Genomic DNA, 21,476 nt, shown 5'->3' with positions numbered 1-21,476 from the left:
ACAGAAAATGATTAACAAGTCATTAAAAAGGATACAAACAAAATTACCTTTCCTGTGTGATCTGTCTAATGCACGATTTGTTTTCAGCACATCTAGCCTGTTTTCTGAATGATGAGAACGCATCTGCCGTGCACAGACACCCTGGTGATGTTGAAGGGAGAGGAAAGACAGTTTCCATAGAGACAGAGGACATAAGTGGAAATTACTGGTTGCTTACACAAAAAAACACATGTTTGCTCTGGTGTAGAGCTATTTTTAGTCCTAGTCGGCAAATTACTCACATTTATAGGATATTTTGCGGTAATAAACTGTTTTAAATATTCAATTTTTTTCTGCTGTGTTCTTGTTTAAATGGCATTGCGGTTAAAACGGCTCAACAACAGATACAGTTTGTATAAGATAGAAGTATTTCCAACCTGAGAATTAGTCAACGTGTGACTTACGAGTTTGGAGATGTTCCTAACATAAGAATTTTGTTTTTTGTTGTTCCTTTTTTTGCAGGTTTGCAGATTTTTTTGGTGATTAACCTTAATATATAAAACTTGTACATAACGTTCTCTAATTGTTATGTTTAGGTTTGTTTAGTTACCAACCTTCCCAGAACTTTGCTGGGAGCCTTTTATGTGAAAACAGTTGTTCCTGTTTAAATGTTTCTTAAGCATAAACTACATTTTGTAAAGTTAAACAATGGCTGACATTTACATTAGTAATAATACAGCATTGGATTAAATGTAGACTTGTTTGTAATTTGTCACATAATGCTATTACAAAAGTGGGATAATGCACTTGGCAAAATGCCTCTGTCTTTAGCTAAACTTTTTTCTTTTCTTTTTTTACAAAATAAGTGCCCCATATGCGGATTTATTTAGTAGGCTAATGATGACCGATTGACTGTAGGCCTACACTGTTTAAAAAAAAAAAAAAAAAGATCTTGATTTTAACGGTAAAAGACTAAAAATGCTTCGGTGAAAAGCTGTTTATTTACGTTTTTTTATATAATCTAAACCCTAAAATGTTGCTTCCGTATTTTATTTTTCGTTCAATTTTTTACAGTATATTTCGGCAACCACTGTGTTAATAGACGAGACTCTAGATAGATAGATGAAATTATCTATCAAATGATGAAAGTAAGACAGTAGGCCTACAGTACGCTGGTACAAATGTATAAAATGCTGGAAAAACCTAATGCTTTACTAAATATGTGTTTTCATTGCCGTTATACCACTGTCACAGTGCTGTCAGTGACACACAGCTGATTTGGGGTCAGCCGTGGCACGTGATGCTTTTGATGTCACCGAGGAGGATAGAGCGCGTGCCAATTAAAGGGGAGGATTCCTTTGACGGCGTGCGCGCATACGGGACATCATGACGTCACGCGCCACGCTCAACTACAGGGAAATAGAAACCTAGAACAGAATTTTCAGGGATCCGTCCAAATAAAAGTGCTCGTTACCATGACTGAAGAAAATATCTTCCTGTTCGTCCCGAATTTGATCGGTGAGTCAATCGAACGAGTTAACGAACGCGGATCGTCAGCGCGCGACAGAGTTCGACGCACGTTTAACCGCGGCTGCCAGCCTGACTGATAATAGTTATTTCGTTAAAAACATATGTATATAAAGGTCACGTATGTTTTGTTTAAATATGCATAGAGTCTGTACGACTGTGCTAGCGTCCAGTCTGCATGATCGTTGTGTTTTACAGCGGTCGTTTTGACTTCCTGCTGATGTTTGACCTGATGCTATAGGCTGTCACTGTAATGCACTAGACTGAGTGAAGCTCATTTAAAACGCCACATTCATCCACTAATAGTACTGTCAATGTAGTATAAAAGATTTAAAGTCGACATGAAACACAAATTCACCCTATTTTATACATGCATTTAATCCGTGTGCATGTTTCTTTCTTTTTTTTTTTCTAATTTGACCTCGTAAGGTTTATTCAAAATGTCTTAACTGTGGACCTTTCAGTGAAAACGACAGACTTCTCTCTGGTGACATTTGCAGGACTTTAGTCTGCTTAAAGTTGCCCCATTATGCTTTTTCCCATATTACCATCTGACCAGTCAGAGCAGACGAGTTTAGAGAGACTGAACCCTTTATCGAACCGTGAAGACACTGTGCGAAAAGAGGTGATGCTGCAATGTATATTATGATTAAAGTGGTTTTGTAGTGGCACATAATTGGGGGCACTTTAAATTCTGCATATAGGGTAAATACAGGTTGACTGGGACGCAAAATGGGAAAAAGTGTCCCTATCAACCTGAATTCACTTCTATCTGCCTCCACTTTTGAGTGCAATGCACACATCTCAAAAACGATAATCAATATTACTTCCTTTCCCTCTTGCAGACATCTCTTCTCTGTTTTTTGACGCGAGAAATAGCAAACCACAACGATCCAATCAATTCCCACCCTACATTTTTTCTTCAAGAAGCCGTATCACTCCGATATGGAAGAAAAGACTATAGCTACTTCCGTTTCATGCCGACATTAATTCGTAGTACCTGTGTATGCATGTACTCTTCCTTTTCATATGCTTTCTTTGAATCTTTTTCCACACTTTCAATAGGATATGCCCGTATTGTACTGGCTCTGGTATCCTTCTACTTGATGCCCTGCTGCCCGGGTCCGGCTGTGTTTTGTTACCTACTGAGTGCCCTGTTGGATGCCTTCGATGGACATGCAGCCCGTGCTCTTAATCAAGGTAGTGATCTGCAGCTCTGTGTTGTACGTTATCCCTCTTTTTGTGCTTTGCTCACTCTTTCTACTCATCCCTGCCTTTTCCTTAGGTACAAAGTTTGGTGCCATGCTGGACATGTTGACTGACCGTTGTGCCACCATGTGTTTGCTGGTGAATCTGGCACTGCTGTACCCGTCCTACACGTTCCTGTTTCAGCTCAGCATGTGTTTGGACGTGGCCAGCCACTGGCTGCACCTGCACAGGTGTGTCCAATATTTTATCCAATAAAGGCATATAAGGCATTAGGCATTAGTCCTAAAAAACGATGCATTTGTGAACTTCTGGTTCCATTGTCCCAAGGTCAATGTTTTTGTTGTTTTTTTGGTGAAAAGCTTGAAATAAGGTCTGTGGTTGACATAAGCTCAAGATATTTTCACACTTTATACGACATAAAATACATAAGTAATAGACCACATGTGATTTTATTTTATTTTTTTAAAGCTTTTACGTGTTTTGAAGAGGGCAGTTGCTGACAAGTGGCTAAATGGGGTTACAGAGGTTGTCGGGGACATTAAATGTCATCATGTTGAACAGGAAAACACATCTACTCAATAGTCTGCTTTTACAGCCGTGTTGTGTTTATAATCACGTTCTTGCTAACTTTTTTAACTCAAACTTTCCAGCTTGTAGATTTTAAATAAAAACTGAAAGATTTGTCGGACACTTAGTGGTGACAATGAAGTTATACCATTGTGTTGTAGTTAGTTTATAGCTTAACATTAGCTTTTCACTTCTGCCGATTTTATTAAAGGGGTCATATAATGGTACATGCACTTTTACAAGTTGATTGTACTGAAATATATGTTGGCAGTGCCTGTACACAACCATCATAAAATGATAAAAATCCATCCTGTGGTTTTTGTAAAATCTTCTTATATGTTTTCCCCTCTCTCAAATCAAGCCGTTCGATTTTGTGACGTCACAAAATCGACGCCCCTCCCACGATTGTTGATTGACAGCAGCGTTTCAACACAGACCCGCCCTCGCTCGTGAGCGAGCTGTCAATCATAGTTCGTGCGGACCGGCGCGGTCATTGTTGATACGCTGGAGCACTGTCTCTGAGCAGAATGGCGTCTAAGCGATTGTGGTGTTCTGTTCTTGGGTGTAATAAGGAACACAGCAGTCATTTTGATGTTCCTAAATCCGAACCGCTGAAGACGCAGTGGCTGAGTTTGTTTTTGAAGGGAATATTCCCCACGATCAACGTCAATGTTTTCATGTTTGTGCGAATCATTTCACACACCAGACTGCTTTACAAACGAGGGTCAGTAACGTTATAAAGCTGGTTTTGCTAAGAAGCTTCTCCTGAAAAAAGGATCGGTACCAACTTACGTTATTCATGTTCCTGCTGCACCTCCAGAATAACTGAAGTGAGTGTAACGTTTTATTAACCTTTATATCAATATTTATATTAATCTTTGCAAATCGCTTGCTGCACGCTTCACGATGAATGCGGCTGTTTACACTCAGGGTACATTACAGCATGTGTTCTACGTACGACGTTCTCAATATAATTCATAATCCCACGTTTATAATGAACAACGCGTTATGGTTATTGTGTTATTGTGTTACAATCGGTGTGCGCACAGAACAGAGGGGCGGGGTGAGCAAAGCTCATTATCATTTAAAGACACATGCACTTAAACGGCGTGCTGAAAACAGAGCTGTTTTTGACCAGGTAAAATTTGTGTTTTCTTACAATACTAATGAGAATTTTTAATTAAAGTATATTACAAACTTTTAATTTAGACCCTAAAGAATCATATTAGCTTGTACAAAAATGACATTATATGACCCCTTTAAGGCTTCAAAATTCAAGTTGGGTTTATTTGTAAAGATTATCATGATGAACAAAATGTGTAAGAGTCATTAACTTTTGTTGGTCACAGAGCTTATTTTCTGCAATTATTGCAATGATTCTTTATCCAAAAATCAATGGAGAAATCCTGTTTTTGCAGAGGGAAGCAGGGTGATGCTAACTTCTGGATTGACCTACAAAATTACATCATTCCTGCATAACTCTGTGGCCACGTACACACTGAGCTAAATTAGGTTGTCAATTCACCTTTTAGAGCTTAGTTCTGTTCTGTGCACACACACACAGTTCAGTCATTTAAGGGAGTGACAACCGCATTTACAGAATTCTACACAATGTGTACTGAACCAAACTGAACAACTATTTTTTTTTATGCCGTTTAAAAAGTAAACCACAGGGAAAGAGGCACAAGCTTTGACTCATTTGTATTGAAGAACAAGCCCATATTAAACATAAATAGATCCAAATGCTTTATATTGCAAATAAGATATTGCGGTCTACAGTTGCCCCCTTTATTCATTCCATTATAAACCGTTTTGCTTTACGAGCCAGGCCTAAACAACAAGCCCAAAAACTCTCATAATAAGAGGACATGGCAACACTTCAAGAGCTCCAACCATAAAACACGACGCCTCTGTCAATGGTGGTTTGGTTCAAATTAAGTCTTTGACAGCTGTAATATTATCTTGGTCAAAAATATGGTTGTATATACCAAATGCGTGAGAGGCCAGAACGTTGCTATGGTTACTGATGTGTCAAGCATTGCTATTTTGGGAGTGAGTTGTGTTCCGTACACACACAAAACAATAATTTAGGGGATTAACTCCCGTATTAAAGCTGTTCATCCTGAAACTTTACAGTGTGTACGTTGCCTATAAGCACCACCTGATATGTGTGCTTGTTGATTCAAGACCGTACTTAGAGGCTTAGAAATCTCTCTTTATGTTTACAGATGATCTCACTCCAAGCTGATACACTTAGGCATAGGCTACATAGTCATTTTGTCTAGACTGGCACTGTTCACTTGTGCAACATGGGACCCCACTGCAACCCCCGCACATAGCTCTCTGATGCATGCTACACTTTTCTAATTGCTAATTTGCTGTCTGCTTTCATTCCAGTGAAACTGCCAAATGAAATGCGCCTCCATTACTGATATAATACTACTGACAAACAATTGCAGTTTTATTGTTCAAAAAGTCTGGAGCTATATTTGAAAGCACAATCTCTCACATTTATTGGAAGAATTATACCTCTAGACCCCCGGTATTAAAAAGATTTAGACTTGCATTGTAACAATTTATACTAATCCTTATTAAAATCAGTCATTTATTAGATGCATATCAGAATATTGGTTAATATTCATTTCAAATAATCAGAAATTATTTTATATATCTTCTCTTAAAATACAAAATGGATCTCCGCTGAGCCCTAGAATTCAGTTTTATTATTTATTTATTTTTATGCATTTTATAGTCAATGTACCTATGCATAAATAATTGTTAAAAGTTGGCACGAAATGGAAATGCAAATGGAAACCTGATCTATTTTGCAAATGCATTTTAATGATCTTACTGGCTGTGATTTTATTTATTTTTTCTTCTTCTTTCTTCTTTCTTTTAGTTATCAAAATCAATAACCAACACTAATAGATGATGTAATGCATTTCAGAACATTAGAATATGAATGTAGATACAAATAAAGCCTTCATTGATCTCCACAGACCTCTAGAATCCAATTTTATAATATAATATTTAAATATATTGTATTTAATTACATAACTACATAAATCGTTTTAATAATATAGGTGTGCCTTTTTTCTGGTTCTTTTCTTCCAGTTCCATGATGAAGGGAGCAACTAGTCACAAAACCATTGACCTCTCTGGAAACCCCATCTTACGACTCTACTACACATCCAGGGTAACATCCTCACTCACGCTCGCTCATTCACACAGTCAGGAACTCCCATCAAAAGCTTAATGGGTTGTTTTAAAGTATGCATATCTAGTGAAGAAGTTCACATGTTCTGACATCAGTGTTTTTTCCACAGCCGGTGCTGTTTTTTATGTGTATGGGGAACGAACTGTTCTTCTGTCTGCTTTACATAATGTACTACATCGAGGAACCCCAGGGTGAGAATCAGCAGGCTCTTTCTGACTGTCTTGCTTTATTATTTCCTTTTGCCAGTTTTATTCATTGAAGTAGTGTTGAATTCATATCTACACACTACAACAAAATGAAAGGAAACAGATTACATTTGACTAAAATATTGGTTGCATCATATTTTTGAATGACTTCTCTCGTTCTGTCCAGTGTGGCTGCAATGGCTGCTGGGAGTTTGTGCCGTGGTCTCTCTGCTGAAGTCTGGCATAAGTCTCCTCCACCTCATCACCGCCTCCCGCAACATGGCTGCTATCGACGTGGCTGACCGTGAGAGAGAGCGGAGCAAAGCACAGTGATGGATGAGAGGATACACAAACCAAGAAAACAGAGACGAAGGCAGAGCGAAGATGATGAGCAGAAAAAGTGTTATGAGAACATCGGCAAGTAGCCTAGATTAGGATGTGATCATGGAAATCAATCAAGGGACCTTGCGAAGCCTCACTGAGAATTTATATTTATTTAAATATAGATAATCAATGGTATGATACGAGTTTCTTCCATATTCCTGTAGTTGTAATAGTTTCCCATTTCTGTTGATGGAACTAGTTGCACTATGAGTGGACCATATTTGTGTCATCATAGTATTTTTATTTATTTGTTTGGTTGTTTTATTTGTTAAGTGAATAATCATGCATAATTTTAATGGGATTTAGAATAGCTCAGCTGTTTAAAAGCAACATTTCCAAACACGCATTCACATAAAAGACAGGCACATTCCACACTTCAGCTGAAAGTCACTTGAGTGTCACTGTATTTGGTGTTTGTTTTACCATTAGTTGTGTGGTATTTAATTATGAACTGAACTGTCTGTAAATGAGCCTGTTTTTTTTTTTATTAGACTTTTATGTTTTTGTTGCATTTATCTGTTTGAATATTAGTTTGAAGAGTGTGAAGCCATTATTATATTATACAAGTGGCTCTGCCATTATTTTTGTCCAAAGCCTTCTGAATGTATTATTGGGTTGTGGTAGAGGAGTAGACATACTGTTTTAGAGCTGTTGTTATATAAATGATCAGAATTATGAGAGTTATACAATTGTGGGGAAAAGTATTTTGTACTGTAACAGGTGATTTGACAATAAAGTTATCCTGACACCAAGATGCAGCTGTTATCTCTTCATTTATTTATTTCAATTACAACAGCCCTGTAGCTGTTACTGATGAGATGTTATCTGTGTTAGTGTGTACGGTTTCCTTTTGCTGAGTTTCAAGAGCATTTAGCATTTAATCCAACATATTATGTGTGATGTTTTTGGTTTGTTTTCATGACTACAACAATGTATGAAAACAAGACAGCCTTTATGCTGCTGGTGTAATGTTAAGTGAACGTTGAAGGGACGTTCTCTGAACCGTGACGCGCACAGCCTAAAATAAACGTTATATTTCCAGTCAGAAATGCGTCTGAAAAAGCGCTGTTCCGAGAGAGAAACCAATACTGCACTGGGAACCCCCAAAAAACTTTGGTTGGGAGTGAGTCTGATATATGTGTTTAATCCCATTGGGCGCGTACAATTATTATCGGCAGTGATCTAGAGCCGCTTATTATTTACCGCAGCTGCGTCTGCGTGCGTCTTTGCCTTTAAGGACCTGCGACATTTTTTTCCCCCATACGAACGTCCAGTTGTCTACCACAGATAATCTTTGTGTTGTAGACTTAGGTTTTAGAGAAGAATGCGCTGATGGTTTCTTTAAACTGATCTCGATGTTTATGGTGTAATTTGCGTCGGCTGAACACAAACGCCGAAGGGGCGCGCGAGAACGACACCGCGCTCGAGAGCATCGCGTGGAGGAGGGGACGAAGACACAAGAGGGGGTGTTCACTCAAAATATACTATCCCTTTAAAACAAGGGGGACACGGCGGTGGGGGAGAGATAGCGGGGCAGAGAAGACGGGATAAAAAAAGAAAAGGAAGAAAGAGCGAGGGTGGGAGGGTGAGAGTATTGCAGGAAAAAAAAAGGAAAAAATGTCATCCTCTCGATTGAAATGCCGAGGCGGAGCCATGGACGACGACCGGTGAACCGCTCGCCTGACACGAATGAGATTTAACGCAACGCCGAGGCTCGCGCAGATGCCGCTCGGGGCCTGGATGGAGAATCTTATAATAAAAAAAATGATGGAAATATTTTTAGCAACGCCATGCTACCGCTGAGAGCAAATGAAACATTAAACTGCCATTGTAATTGTATTATCCTTGCATGAATTATTGCACATCGGTCTAATTAACAAGAAAACATAAAATGCAGCAATTAATTTTATATTAAATTGTAAGCATGATTGACCACTGTTATGTGGCAATGAGGTGTTAATAACAGGGACTGTGATTGACAGCTGTCATTTCTTAATGTTTTTTAGTATTTTGAAATAGGGTAAAATGGATATTAATGTATGAGTGTCAGAGCAATTTGCATTCTTTCACTTTTAAAATTTCGATAACATATCTTTATACATATGGTAGTTTTACATTTTGAATACAAAGCATATATACATGTGATAAAATAGTGGAAGAAGTCGTTCATTGTGGGGGAAAAATCGACTAGTTGATTTCAAACGGCATCTGTCCTGTTCTACACGTCATGATGGATGCAGCTTGGAGCAATTTCCTCTTTCAGGTAAGACAGATCATATGTCATATAATCATGTTAATAGCTATTTTGTTATTTAATTCAAATTAATGTCATAATAGTTAGCATTTGTCCATAATGTACTTTCATTCACAAGTTAAGGCAAAAGAATGTTTAAAATCTGTGATTTTGCCCCTTCTCGCAGACAACTCCGCCTTCACAGTCCCAAACTGACGCGACCCTCCAATCAGATCTTCTCCCGGAGCTCACGGATCCCGCTCAGGACCCGCCCCCTGAGCACATAGCCCCGCCCCCATCCACGGTGGACACAGCAGCGCTGAATGAGGAGCCTGTACCGGGTGAGGGAGGGGCAAAAGAGGACGGTGGGAAGGGAGAAAACGAGGTTAGACTGTTTGTAGTTGTGACTTTAGTGGCTGCCGGAGATTGGAGAATAATGTAGCCTGAATGGGTGAGAATGCTAATGGATCCATTTATTTGCATAAGGTTGGAATATTATTAAGGATGCCTGCACGTTTTCTCTCTGTGCTACAGTTGGGTTCCGGCAGTAAATCATTTCCTCCATAAGGAAATTGATTTTGAACAATAACTTATAAACCTTTTAAGACCATCAAAGTCCACCCAGAATCCGTGTTATTTGCTTCTGCTGAAGCCGTCAGCCTGCATTATGCTTATTTTTATTTTAAAATAATTGTGTGTAACAAGTGGAATTCCCGGTGAAAAAATTACACCAGTCAGAGTGTCGGAAAAAAAGCAACACAAAAAAAGCTCTTTAGCTCCACCCACTCCCATGAAGCACTGCGAATGACGTAATCGAGTCGATTTCTCTGAAACGTTTGTATACATGCATATTTTGCAATAAACTTATAATATATTGTTTTATAGATATAATCAACATTTGTAAATAAATAGTTTTATATTTCTCCATCATTTTTATTTTGATTATGCTGTTCGCACTTCGCAATGCTTCATGGGATTGTAGTTCTTTCCCTCAGTAAAGCCGTTTAGTACACAGTCTTGTACCTTTGTATTTTTGTCTGATTTTCAAATTCTTTCAAAAGAAATGCTTCGAATCAAAGTTTGTATTGTTGTGATTAGGGTTGCAAAGGGGCGGAAAATTTCCGGTAAATTTCCATGGGAAGTTAAGCTGGGGAATTTTGGAAATATTCATTACCACGGCAACCGCTTGCGCGTCCACTCTGAAAGTAACTGTACACATAAGAGACGGATAGATACATTATTTAAGGTTATTTCTATTCATTAGAATATTGATATATGAACTTGTTGTCAAGTAAGCCCCGTTGCGAGCATGTGCGTGCGTCTCTCTAAACTTTCAGTGTGCTGCACTGCTCTAGTTGACTTCTGCACCCTCCCCCCCGAAAATATCACGTTAATTTTGAAAACGTAATTCCTTTTGTGGATCCTCTTGGTCATTCTTCATGTTTCTTTGACAAATCAGTGTCTCAGTCTCACGCACGCTGCACGTGAGTTAACCACGCCTACTTATTTACATGTTGCGGTATACACGGAATAAAAAAATCTGTTACGGTTGACATTTTCTTCCGCGGTAACGATATATACCGTCATACCGCCCAGCCCTACTTATGTGCTAAATAAAGTTATGCTAGCTTATTTAGCATCTAACTTATCAGCTTGCTATCTACTAGATGAATACATTTGTATGTGATATTTGCAATTTAAACATTTAATAAATATATTTCCCCATAATATCATCAAAACTTACTTCACTTTGTTTAGTCCACAGGCTCAAATGTGTGCCTTCAATAGTCTTGTGCTTTGGGCTTCTGTACATGTGATGGAGGCATGCACAGTGCCAGTAGGGGGTGTGGTCTCAATAGCCATGCAGTAAGCAGTGTGCTATGTGCATGTGATTGAGGAATGGCATGGATATTCAAGTGTATTTGAATGGCATCTGTTTGTTTTAGTCAAGATTATGCTAAAATATACTTTCCTCAACTATATTTAAGTTCCCTATGAAGAGCAAACCCTCAACTTTGAAAATTCCCAGTTTATTCCCATAACTTCCTGTTAATTCCCTTAAATTCCCATTAATTCCCATGGAAAGTTTCCATCTTTGAAAATTCCCAGAATTTTGCAACCCTAGTTGTGATTCACCTCGTAGCTGGTGGGAAATCCCTATGGGAAAAAGGAATAGAAAGAATAATTCTGGAACCAGCGCCGTTGAAAATGGGAGCAGGCTTTGTTACACTCTATACCTGAAGAGAGATTTGCCATTCAGAGAAGTTGCTGTTACTATAAAAACAGAAACCAGGTTAATGAACCAATGTCTTTTTATTTATTTATAACTATTTTTATACAAACATAAAACAGATCGAAATCTCACAAAATGTATACTTAAAGTATACAACAACAACATTTTTTAGAAGCTTCGACCTTAGGAAAAAAAAAATAATTTTGAGGTTTAGAGCAGCAACCATTTCAGCCAGCCATTTATGAAAGCTGGGTGGTAAGGTGGACTTCCACTCCATCAGGATCACCCTTTTAGCCACCACCACCATAACAAGCATAAGAGACAGCTGATGAGAATGTGTTAATGCCAAGATAGGGTCAAAACACCCAAGCAAAGCTAATTCAAGATCTGGACTGAAATCTTCTCCAAAAACGTTCAAATCAAAGTCTTTATTGTTAACTAAAACTATTAAAAATTGGTAATTGAAATAAAGGCGAAAGAATATATATATAAGTATTAGATTAAATAAAGTTAAAGAAATGTTGGCAAAAGCTGACATACAAAAATGTATAAAAATAAAACTGATAAATGAATATGAATAAAACTGGGGGGTTAAAAAACACGTTCTGGGGGGTAAAATCATAGTTTTCAAAAAAAAAAATATATATATATATATTTTTACCCACAGAACGTGATTTTAACAGGGAGCTGCAGCTGGTTGGTTTGGTTCAGTCTTTGAAGTCTGTACTGCAAATCTTTTTCTAATCCATTCGTTGAAAATACTCTAAAAGCAAGAGAATGATAAAATACATAGATAAAGCATTTTTTGCACTTAAGTTTGATGCATTAGTCCAACAACAACAACAAAATCCATCCAGTTTTTGTCAGTAAGTGGAGAGAAAGAAACTGGATAATCAAATTGCCCATGTGATTTCACATCTTATTGTAATTACTGCGTCCAAGCTCTTAAGTAGGAACTTTGAAAGGAGCGTAGTATGTTTTAGAGTTCTTTCCTAATCCTAGCTTAGGTGTTTGTGTGCAACAAACAGACTACACCTGTGTATGCATAGCATACTGAAAGTGTCCTTTAACCTTCTCTTTCCCAGTGAAGCCAGTTACGCGACCAGCCCGGCCTGCACACATCTGCTCCATATGTAATAAGCAGTTTAAGAACAGCTACAACCTGCGGCGTCACCAGTCTGTCCACACTGGAGTGAAGATGAAGGACAGAGCCGCTAGAGAGAAAGTAGACGGAGGGAAGGCTGGAGCACGATTGGAGAGGCAGACCATCCCCCTTTCTCTCCTCCAGCTGTCTATACCTGCCTCCATCCCCACGGCAGTCGACCCCATGGTCCATCCTTCCCCAATCTGCAATCAGCAGGTAGAAACAGTCGCTGTATCTATCGCCCCGGCAACGGTTGCCATGACAGTGAACCAGACCCTCCCTACTGCAGTGGTGGTTACTGGGACAATGGTGCAGGTTGGGTTGATTTGTGTCTTTTGGTTAATACTTTGCATACCTTTGCTGCACTTCCCTTGTTCTTGCTTTGACTTTTCCCCTCATGCCATTGTCTCTCATTTTGAACTAAAGCTATTAGGCACTTTTCATAAATTTAAAAATAGGGAATAAAAAATCGAAACCAGTGGTTAGCGAAACAAGGTGCTTAACAATTAGAAAACACAGTAGGTCAAGCTAAATTTTCTATGAGCTGTTTTATTTTTCAATTCATTTTCTATGAGGTTTGACATTATTGCAACCAGTTTCAGTTATTCCAGCCTTTAGGGTTGAATGGCTAATTTTAGACAGATTAATAGTTTTACCTATCATGTCTCATGACACAAAAACATGACATTTATGTCTCTCAAATAGTAAATGGGACACTAATTTGTATACTATTCATGGAAAGTGCCATTTAACATTATTTCATCATTTTTCCTCTCCCGTAATGAACTAAAATAGTCGGTTTCAAACATTCTACCTCCCAATTCCCAAGACTGCAAAAATCAGGCTATGGCGTCAGCAGTTGTGTAACATGGTCTCATTCCTGCTCTCGCCTCATTTGTTGAACACTTACAGTCAGTTGGTTAGTAGGTCAGCAAACATTGTGCTTGTTGTACCCAGAAGACACTGAAAGATTTGCTGTGGCTCTAAACACAAAAACTTGTTTCATAAAATCTGAAATTCTGTGTTACTGTTTTTCAGGCTGCACCAAATTGCAACATCAACGATAACCTAAGTAATCCCACCCCGATTCAAATATCTATCCCAATAACAAACCCGTTACCCATCAATCCAACTCCCAATCCTAATCCCAACCCCAACCCTAACCCCAATCCAGTCAGGAAGAACCATGCCTGTGAGGCATGTGGGAAGGCGTTCAGGGACGTGTACCATCTTAACCGGCATCGGTTGTCCCATTCGGATGAGAAGCCGTATTCCTGTCCAATCTGCCAACAGCGGTTTAAGAGAAAGGATCGAATGAGTTATCATGTTCGGTCGCACCAGGGAGGAGTGGAGAAACCCTACGTGTGTCCGCACTGCGCCAAGGGCTTCTCACGGTAAGAGGAAACGCTTTGCTCACCTGCACACTAGTTGCATAAACATACTTCATCCATCAGTGAGCTGAGATTATGAGGACAAACTGTTTATCAGGCCAGTCCACAGCAGGTTTCAACAGTGAGCATTATACTGCAGTTCTGACAGTGGTCGAGGACTCTGAGTGTTTAACTGAAAGCTATGGAGAAATGACCTAATTACTAATTTGAGACTGAAAATAGGTTAGTGATGAGGAAAAAATGACCTGTCTGTATTTATCAATCTGTCTCATATAGTTCAACACACATCTATATCCATATGCAGAGCACTACAATAAGTCGAGCCAATAGTAAAAAAAATTTTTTTGCCTGGTCTCATTTTCACTTGACCTTAGGCCTATAAAGTAACATTACTATTTTTAAAGTTTTTGAAAAAAGTCTCTCATCAAGCCAAAAATACAGAAAAAACAGTAATATTGTGCAATATTATTACAATTTAAAATAATGTTTTTCTATTTTAATGTACTTTAAAATGTAATCTATTCCTGTGATGCAAAGCTGAATTTTCATCATTACTCCAGTCTTCAGTGTCACATGATCCTTCAGAAATCATTCTAATATGATGATAATATAGATATTTCTATTTTAAATAAATTCTGTTCTTTTTCACTTTTTATTCATCAATAAATCCTAAAAATATATATAAAAATAAAAATGTATAAAAAAAATTAAGCAGCACAACTGTTTTCAACATTGACAATAACTGAGTATCAAATCAGTATACTAGATTGATTTCTGAAAATAAAATGTTACAAAATATTTCTAGTTCCAGAAATGGATTTCTAGAGTCCTGGAATTTTTTTTTAAAATGATTTCTGAAGGATCATGTGATACTGAAAACTGGAGTAATGATGCTGAAAATTCAGCTTTACCATCACAGTAATAAATTACATTTTATAATATATTAAAATAGAAAAGAGATATTTAATATATATATATATATATATATATATATATTTTTTTTTTTTTTTTTTTATTATTATAAATGCAACATTGGTGAGGATGAGAGACTTCTTTCAAAAACATAAAAATCTTACCAACTCCAAACTTAAAATATACATATTTATAGTATAAACTACATTATATTATATTATTGTTATGTATAACTATAGAACTACTACTGTTCCAGCAGCTCATCTGATAAAACAGCGCTTGCAACTTTGAGGTCACAGGTTTGATTCTCATGGTGTGCAAATGCTGATCAAAAAAAGATTTACTTTTGAATGCAAGATGGTTTGGGTAAAAGCATCTGCTACGAGAAAATATGTATATAATTAACGAAAACAACTGTACAACCCATGCCATCCTGCTGTTTTAAAGGAGCCCTGATGCCACAGACAGATCTCTGCTGACTCTAGTTCATATAGAGATGAAGTGCAGCGTGCACACACATGCACAAGGGTCTCTGCTGGTTACTGTGGTTTTGTGTGTATTGTATTCTTTGGTTGAGCCCTCTCTCTGTCTCCTCCAGGCCTGACCATCTCAACAGTCATGTGCGACAGGTGCACTCTACAGAAAGACCCTTCAAATGTCCGGTAATACAGATACAGCTCTACTCTTCTAGTCTCTCTGTCTTCCTCTCTCTCTTTTTCTTTCTCTTACTCTTTATCGCTGTCTTTAACTTCCTCTTGCGTGCTCTGTGTTTTGACGTGCCTTTGATTACCTCTATTCTTCTTCAGACTTTAAAACAAAAAAAGTGTTCATTTCTTTTACTTTCTATATAATTACTGTCTATATGAACTCTTTACTTTTTATATAATCGTGAAAAAAGTATGTATTACTTTGATCTCTTATCTTTTATTATTATCATATATTTATTAAACGTAACACTTTTGTGAATGCGTATCTTTAATTATGCTGTAATATAAAACTACTGTTCAAAAGTTTGAGGTCAGTTACATTTTAAATGTTTTTAAAAGAAGTCACCTTATTTTCACCAAGGCTGCATTTATTTGACCAGTTATACAGTAAAAACAGTATTATTGTAAACAAAATACTGCAATTAAAAATAACCTTCACTTACATTTTTTTAGGAAAGAAATTAATACTTTTATTCAGCATTAAATTGATCAGAAGTAACAGAAAAGGCTTTTTTTTTTTACAAAATATTGTACTAATACATGTTTTTTTAAGTTTAATTCATAAAAAATAAATAAAATAAAAAGTCCACAAAAATATTAAGCAGCACAAGTGTTTTCAACATTGATTATAAAAAGAAATGGTTCTTTAGCACCAAATCTTAGAATGATTTTTGAAGGATCATGTGACACTGAAGACTGGAGTAATGATCATAATGCATCACAGGAATACATTACATTTTAAAATATATTCAAATAGAATTTATTTATTTTTAATTGTAAACATATTTCACAATATCACTGTTTTGTATTTTTGATCAAATAAATGTAGCCTCTGAAAGCCTTGGACCAGAATATTCTTTTAAATCACCCTGCCTTGTTTGTTTTGGCTCTTTATCAAACTTCAGGCCATTTTATTACAGTATTGCAGAGCTCTTGCATGTGCTTCTCTGCTCATATGTGTGAAGACGTGTATGTGGGCTGCAGCCATATGTGTCTGGCAGTGCGTGTGTCGAGGATGAGTCATGATGTGCGTGATGAAGGCGAATAGGAATAGAGATGGAATACCATGATGAAGATTGCGTTTGATGAACCGCGTTGTTTGTTTGTGCAGACCTGCGAATCCGCGTTCGCTACTAAAGACCGGTTACGAGCTCATATGATCAGACACGAGGACAAGGTTCCCTGCCACATCTGTGGCAAACTTCTCTCTCCTGCTTACATCACAGATCACATGAGGGTCCACAACCAATCACAGCATCACATCTGCCACCTCTGCAACCGCAGTGAGTCATTGATTATTTCATTTGTGGTTAGTGGTTACCCTTTATTATTATATTATTATTTGTTTATTTAAAACTTTTGTGAATGTGTATCTTTAAATATGATGTAATACACACTGCTGTTCACGTTTGGGGTCAGTACTTTTTTTTAAATGTTTTTGAAAGAAGTCTCTTATTCTCTCTAAGACTGCATTTATTTGATCATAAATTTAGTAATATTTTACAGTATATAAAACAGTAATATTGTGAAATATTGCAATTTCAATTAACCATTTTCTATTTTAATATATTTTAAAATGTAATTTATTCCTGTGAAGCAAAGCTGAATTTTTAATTACTCCAGTCTTCAGTGACACATGATCCTTCAGAAATCGTTCTAATACGATGATTTGCTGCTTAAGAAACTTGAATTATTATTATCAATGTTGAAAACAGTTGCGCTGCTTAATATTTATGTGGAAACTGATATTCTTTGACGAATAGAAGGTTAAAAAAACACAGCATATATTTGAAATAGAAATCTTTTGTATTTTTTAAATATTATAATTAATATTATTATTTTTTTATTTTATTATTCTAAAATCTGACTGACCTCAAACTTTTAAACTTTTACACGGAAACATCAAAAACATGACAAGTCAGATATAAATTCAGTAACTGGTTTCACCAAATAATTTATTTTAAATTTGTTTGATTTAGCCTGATAATTTTAGTGAGTGTCTTTTTATTAAAAACAACTCGTGAATTGGACTGTGCTGGCTGTATGTTTCTGCAGGCGGCCAGTGACATCTTAAAAGAAAGACATGCTGACTATTTATTGTCTTTGTTTTGTTTCAGGCTTTTTATCTCATCAAATTTAATTCAGACTTTAACTTTTGTTAATTAACATTTTATTACATAATATTTTACTATGGCTCTGTAGACTGAATCATTCGGCTACTTACTCTTTGGCTCAAAAGACTCTTTGAGCTGATCCTTTTAATTGATTATTTAAAAAGACTATACTATAAAGACTTTTTTGTTCTATACTCTATCATGGGAGTTTAAATGAATAAAAGTGAAACTGCATAGTTTGGGCACTGTTGTTCATTTTTAAAATGAATTATTTTATAATGTACCAAGTTAGGAGGTTCCCTGTATAATTTACAGCACTGAGAAGGTGACAAGAGACAACGATTACATTTTTCATAAAAATCATCCTTGTTTCCCCCTAGGTTTCACCACGCTGACGTACCTGCGCGTCCACGCTCAGAAGCACCATGGGCAAGAGTGGAAGGAGAGTGGGGTCGGCCGTGGCTCAGGCCCAGGCGGGGTGCTGTTATGCCAGCTGTGTGGGGTACACTGTAAGACGCCGACGCAGCTGCAGGGTCACATGGCCACGCACGCCAACCAAACGGACCCCAACGATCCTTGCCCCATCAGCAGCAGCAGCAGTTCAGTGCAGACAGTGGGCACAGCCACTCCTGTTTCCAGCACTCCAGTCACAGTTGGGCTGCTGGTGACTGACTGCTCCAGCATTGCTCCTCAGAGCCACAGCTAGCCCACAGCACACCACGAGGAGGGAGGGCGGGGTGGATGAAGCGGGATTAATGGGTGGGATGGGAGATAAATGTGCAAGACGATGGGCCTAAGATGGACAGGTGAGCAAAGGAACTAGATTGATGAATCAGTTATTCACAATATATTTGCAATGATTTTGCTGCCACATAATTGAAAGTTGCAGAGATTTTAATGCAATTTTAATTTGATTTGCCCATTCATTTTCCTAAAGACTGATTCCATGATCTCTGCTTGTCTTCTGAATAGTGGATGTTTTATTATTCGTATTAAGTTTGTTTCATTTCTGTGGATCAGTTCAAACTGCCATTTAAATTAGAGATGCACCGATATGAAAATTTTGGCCGATACCGATAACCGATAATTCTTTTTATTTGAAACCGGATAACCGATATATTGGCCGATAAATCTAAATCCAAATTTTGATGTAATTTTTGAGAGCCTGATTACAAAAACAAAAGTTTCACCATTAAAATCCATGTCCCAAGCACACAATAGTAATGTTCTATATGACAGACATGTTGCATTTAACTGTCATATTTCAAGCAATTCAAAACCATGCACCTGAAGTGTAATAAATGTAAAAAAGGGAAATAATTCATTATTTATCGGCTGTAATATATCGGCAAAATTTTCTCATCGGTAACGATAACATTAAAAATGAACCTATATCGACCGATACCGATATGGTGGCCGATATTTCGTGCATCCCTAATTTAAATGAATCGACAATTTGGTCATTTGGTCAAAGTCTGCATTCATTTGATAAATAATTCAGTAAAAACAGTAATATTGTGAAATATTATTAGAATTTAAAATAACTGTTTTCTATTTTAATCTGTTATAAATGTAATTTTATTCCTGTGTTGGTAAAGCTGAATTTTCAGCATCATTACTCCAGTCTGTCACATGATCCTTCAGAAATCATTCTAATATGATGATTTGATGATCAAGAAACATTTCTCGTCTTCATCAATGTTGAAAACAGTTGTGCTGCTTAATATTTTTGTGGAAATCGAGGAAATAGAAACCTTAATAACATTATAAATGCCTTTACTGGTCCAAAATGATGGTCCGAAAAACATCTTAAAAAAAAAAAAAGATAAACCCCCCCCACATTTCTAGCCACTGTAGAGAAAATGAATTCATATTTAGATATTTGCATACAATCACAAATTACATAAAAAAAAATATATATTTTTTTTTTTATCACTGAACATTAGTACTGAGTGAAGAAATTAGCTATATCACTCAGTACTAATGTTATGTGATAAAATATGTTTTTTGATGTAATTTGTTTATTAATAGAGAAATGTGATTGTATGCAAATCAGCATTACCAATCAAACCTCACCTGTTTTCTCATTCCACAAGGATAGCCATGGAAACCTGCCACCTTCCATCCACCTCAAATCTTACTGCCACTGTGCTGGACATGAACGACTCTCCTCAAAACAAGTGTGACTTTTGAATGAACCCAAGAAACATGAACCTGCTTCAGATTCACTTTTATGTGCAGGCCGAGCAGCAAGTCTCACTGGATTGCGTATTCTTTGATATGGTCTGATGGATACAGTCTAAATATGGATACAGTTTTTTGAAGAAGAGCCTGCGAAGATCTGATAGACATCTGGTTTGGGTGTCGCTACATTTTCCTTCAAAGTCCCATTGGAGAGATCACTGGTTTTAAATGTAGGCTGTTATTAAGTGCTGTCCCAGTTCATTATTTAAAAAAAATATATAAAAAAAAATCCACTGTTGAGGAATGTAGAGCACTGAGAGGAATCGACACATTATGCATCCCAACCATTTCCTTATATTATAATGGCTCATATCTACATGATCTTGAGGTTCAGGAAGAGATGCATTTTATAAATGAATTTAGGAGATTATTCCATCATAAATGATCTTGACATGAATGACAACATTTAAGGGGATCAAATATAGTGCCATTTCCTCTCATGTAAACGTGGTCACAAGGACAAAATATTTATATTTGCAATGTACATAGTATACGTGAATACTAAAAATGTGTCTATTGGTCATTGCCTCCTTTGATATTTTTCTCATTGATATCGATATATTATTATTATTTTTTTGGACTCAAGACGTTAAACAAATGTAACAATGTTGATTATATTGAATAAGATCTGTAACCTATGTTTCCAATTATGTTTGTGTTGATGCTTGTTTAACGCCAATATGTGTTGGTGTCGATGTGCTCCTATCCTAATTAATCTATGTATAATGAACATGCACCTAATTATACTGAATTTAACTATTGCTGTCTCGCTTGCTTTATTGAGATATAAACTCAACTACTGAACTATTAGATATGTTATTAAAAAAAACTATCTAATATAAAATAAATATAGCACAAAACATAGCTAATTTTGAAAACATCAAATGCCTGTCCCACCTCAGAGGTCTCAAACTTTCAAACTATACAACAATTAATATCATAGGTCATAATATTTTATATATTTAGCTTCAGTTTTTAGTTTTAAGGTGCTTTATTGGCATGGCAAATATTCATATTGTCAAAGCCTTTACAGCATTGCTATGTAAAATACAATATAAAAGGTGCAAAATGAAAATCAAGGCTAAGGATTAGGCCAGGATTAGGCCTTAGTTCAATTAGGACATTTAAGTAGCTTTTCTAGTGCCTTATAAAAAATAAAAAACATTACTGGTGTGCATTTTAAGATCTGTCAGTGCAAGTTGCTTTCAGTTACAACAGCCCAAACATGCAGTTTAGTCTTAAAGCTTGACTGTGAAACCAGGGGATTAATATTTTAAGAACAATTATTAACATAATAGGAAATTACTAAATTGCATGTAACACATAGAAAATTATAAACATGTTTTATTACTTTATTAAATATTGGGGCATTGTAGCATGGCAAGAACACATGCAAATAATATTTCCCAGTTTTTATACAAATTGTAGTA

At 36.7% G+C, this 21,476-nt stretch overlaps 2 protein-coding genes across 5 annotated transcripts; both read left to right on the top strand.

Moving 5' to 3' along the window:
• Nucleotides 1–1,345: 1,345 nt before the first annotated feature.
• On the top strand, nucleotides 1,346–7,822 carry cdipt (CDP-diacylglycerol--inositol 3-phosphatidyltransferase (phosphatidylinositol synthase)). Its single transcript, XM_084425343.1, has 6 exons — nucleotides 1,346–1,497; nucleotides 2,572–2,706; nucleotides 2,792–2,945; nucleotides 6,397–6,478; nucleotides 6,609–6,690; nucleotides 6,872–7,822. Exons 1-6 carry the CDS (start codon nucleotides 1,455–1,457, stop codon nucleotides 7,015–7,017), a joined length of 642 nt encoding a protein of 213 aa, XP_084281469.1. The 5' UTR covers nucleotides 1,346–1,454; the 3' UTR covers nucleotides 7,018–7,822.
• A 474-nt stretch (nucleotides 7,823–8,296) lies between these two features.
• maza (MYC-associated zinc finger protein a (purine-binding transcription factor)) lies at nucleotides 8,297–20,804 on the top strand. Of its 4 annotated transcripts, none has more exons than XR_014629302.1 (8): nucleotides 8,297–9,331; nucleotides 9,489–9,642; nucleotides 12,620–12,993; nucleotides 13,717–14,072; nucleotides 15,580–15,643; nucleotides 16,800–16,971; nucleotides 18,183–18,608; nucleotides 19,904–20,804. XR_014629302.1 is itself a non-coding variant. In XM_084424654.1 (7 exons), the coding sequence occupies exons 1-7, from the start codon at nucleotides 9,296–9,298 to the stop codon at nucleotides 18,506–18,508; spliced, it is 1,482 nt and encodes a 493-aa protein (XP_084280780.1). In that variant the 5' UTR covers nucleotides 8,525–9,295; the 3' UTR covers nucleotides 18,509–18,615. The 4 variants fall into 4 exon arrangements, 1 of the variants encoding a protein (XP_084280780.1); XR_014629303.1 differs by having other exon boundaries at nucleotides 8,311–9,331; nucleotides 12,620–12,894; nucleotides 19,899–20,253; XR_014629304.1 differs by having other exon boundaries at nucleotides 8,525–9,331; nucleotides 19,899–20,253.
• Nucleotides 20,805–21,476: the final 672 nt, after the last annotated feature.

The sequence above is a fragment of the Rutilus rutilus genome (genome assembly GCF_951802725.1).
Source record: "Rutilus rutilus genome assembly, chromosome: 1".
NCBI lineage: Eukaryota > Metazoa > Chordata > Actinopteri > Cypriniformes > Leuciscidae > Rutilus > Rutilus rutilus.
Note: the sequence above shows the minus strand (reverse complement) of the source record. Positions and strands in the feature narration are given on the sequence as shown.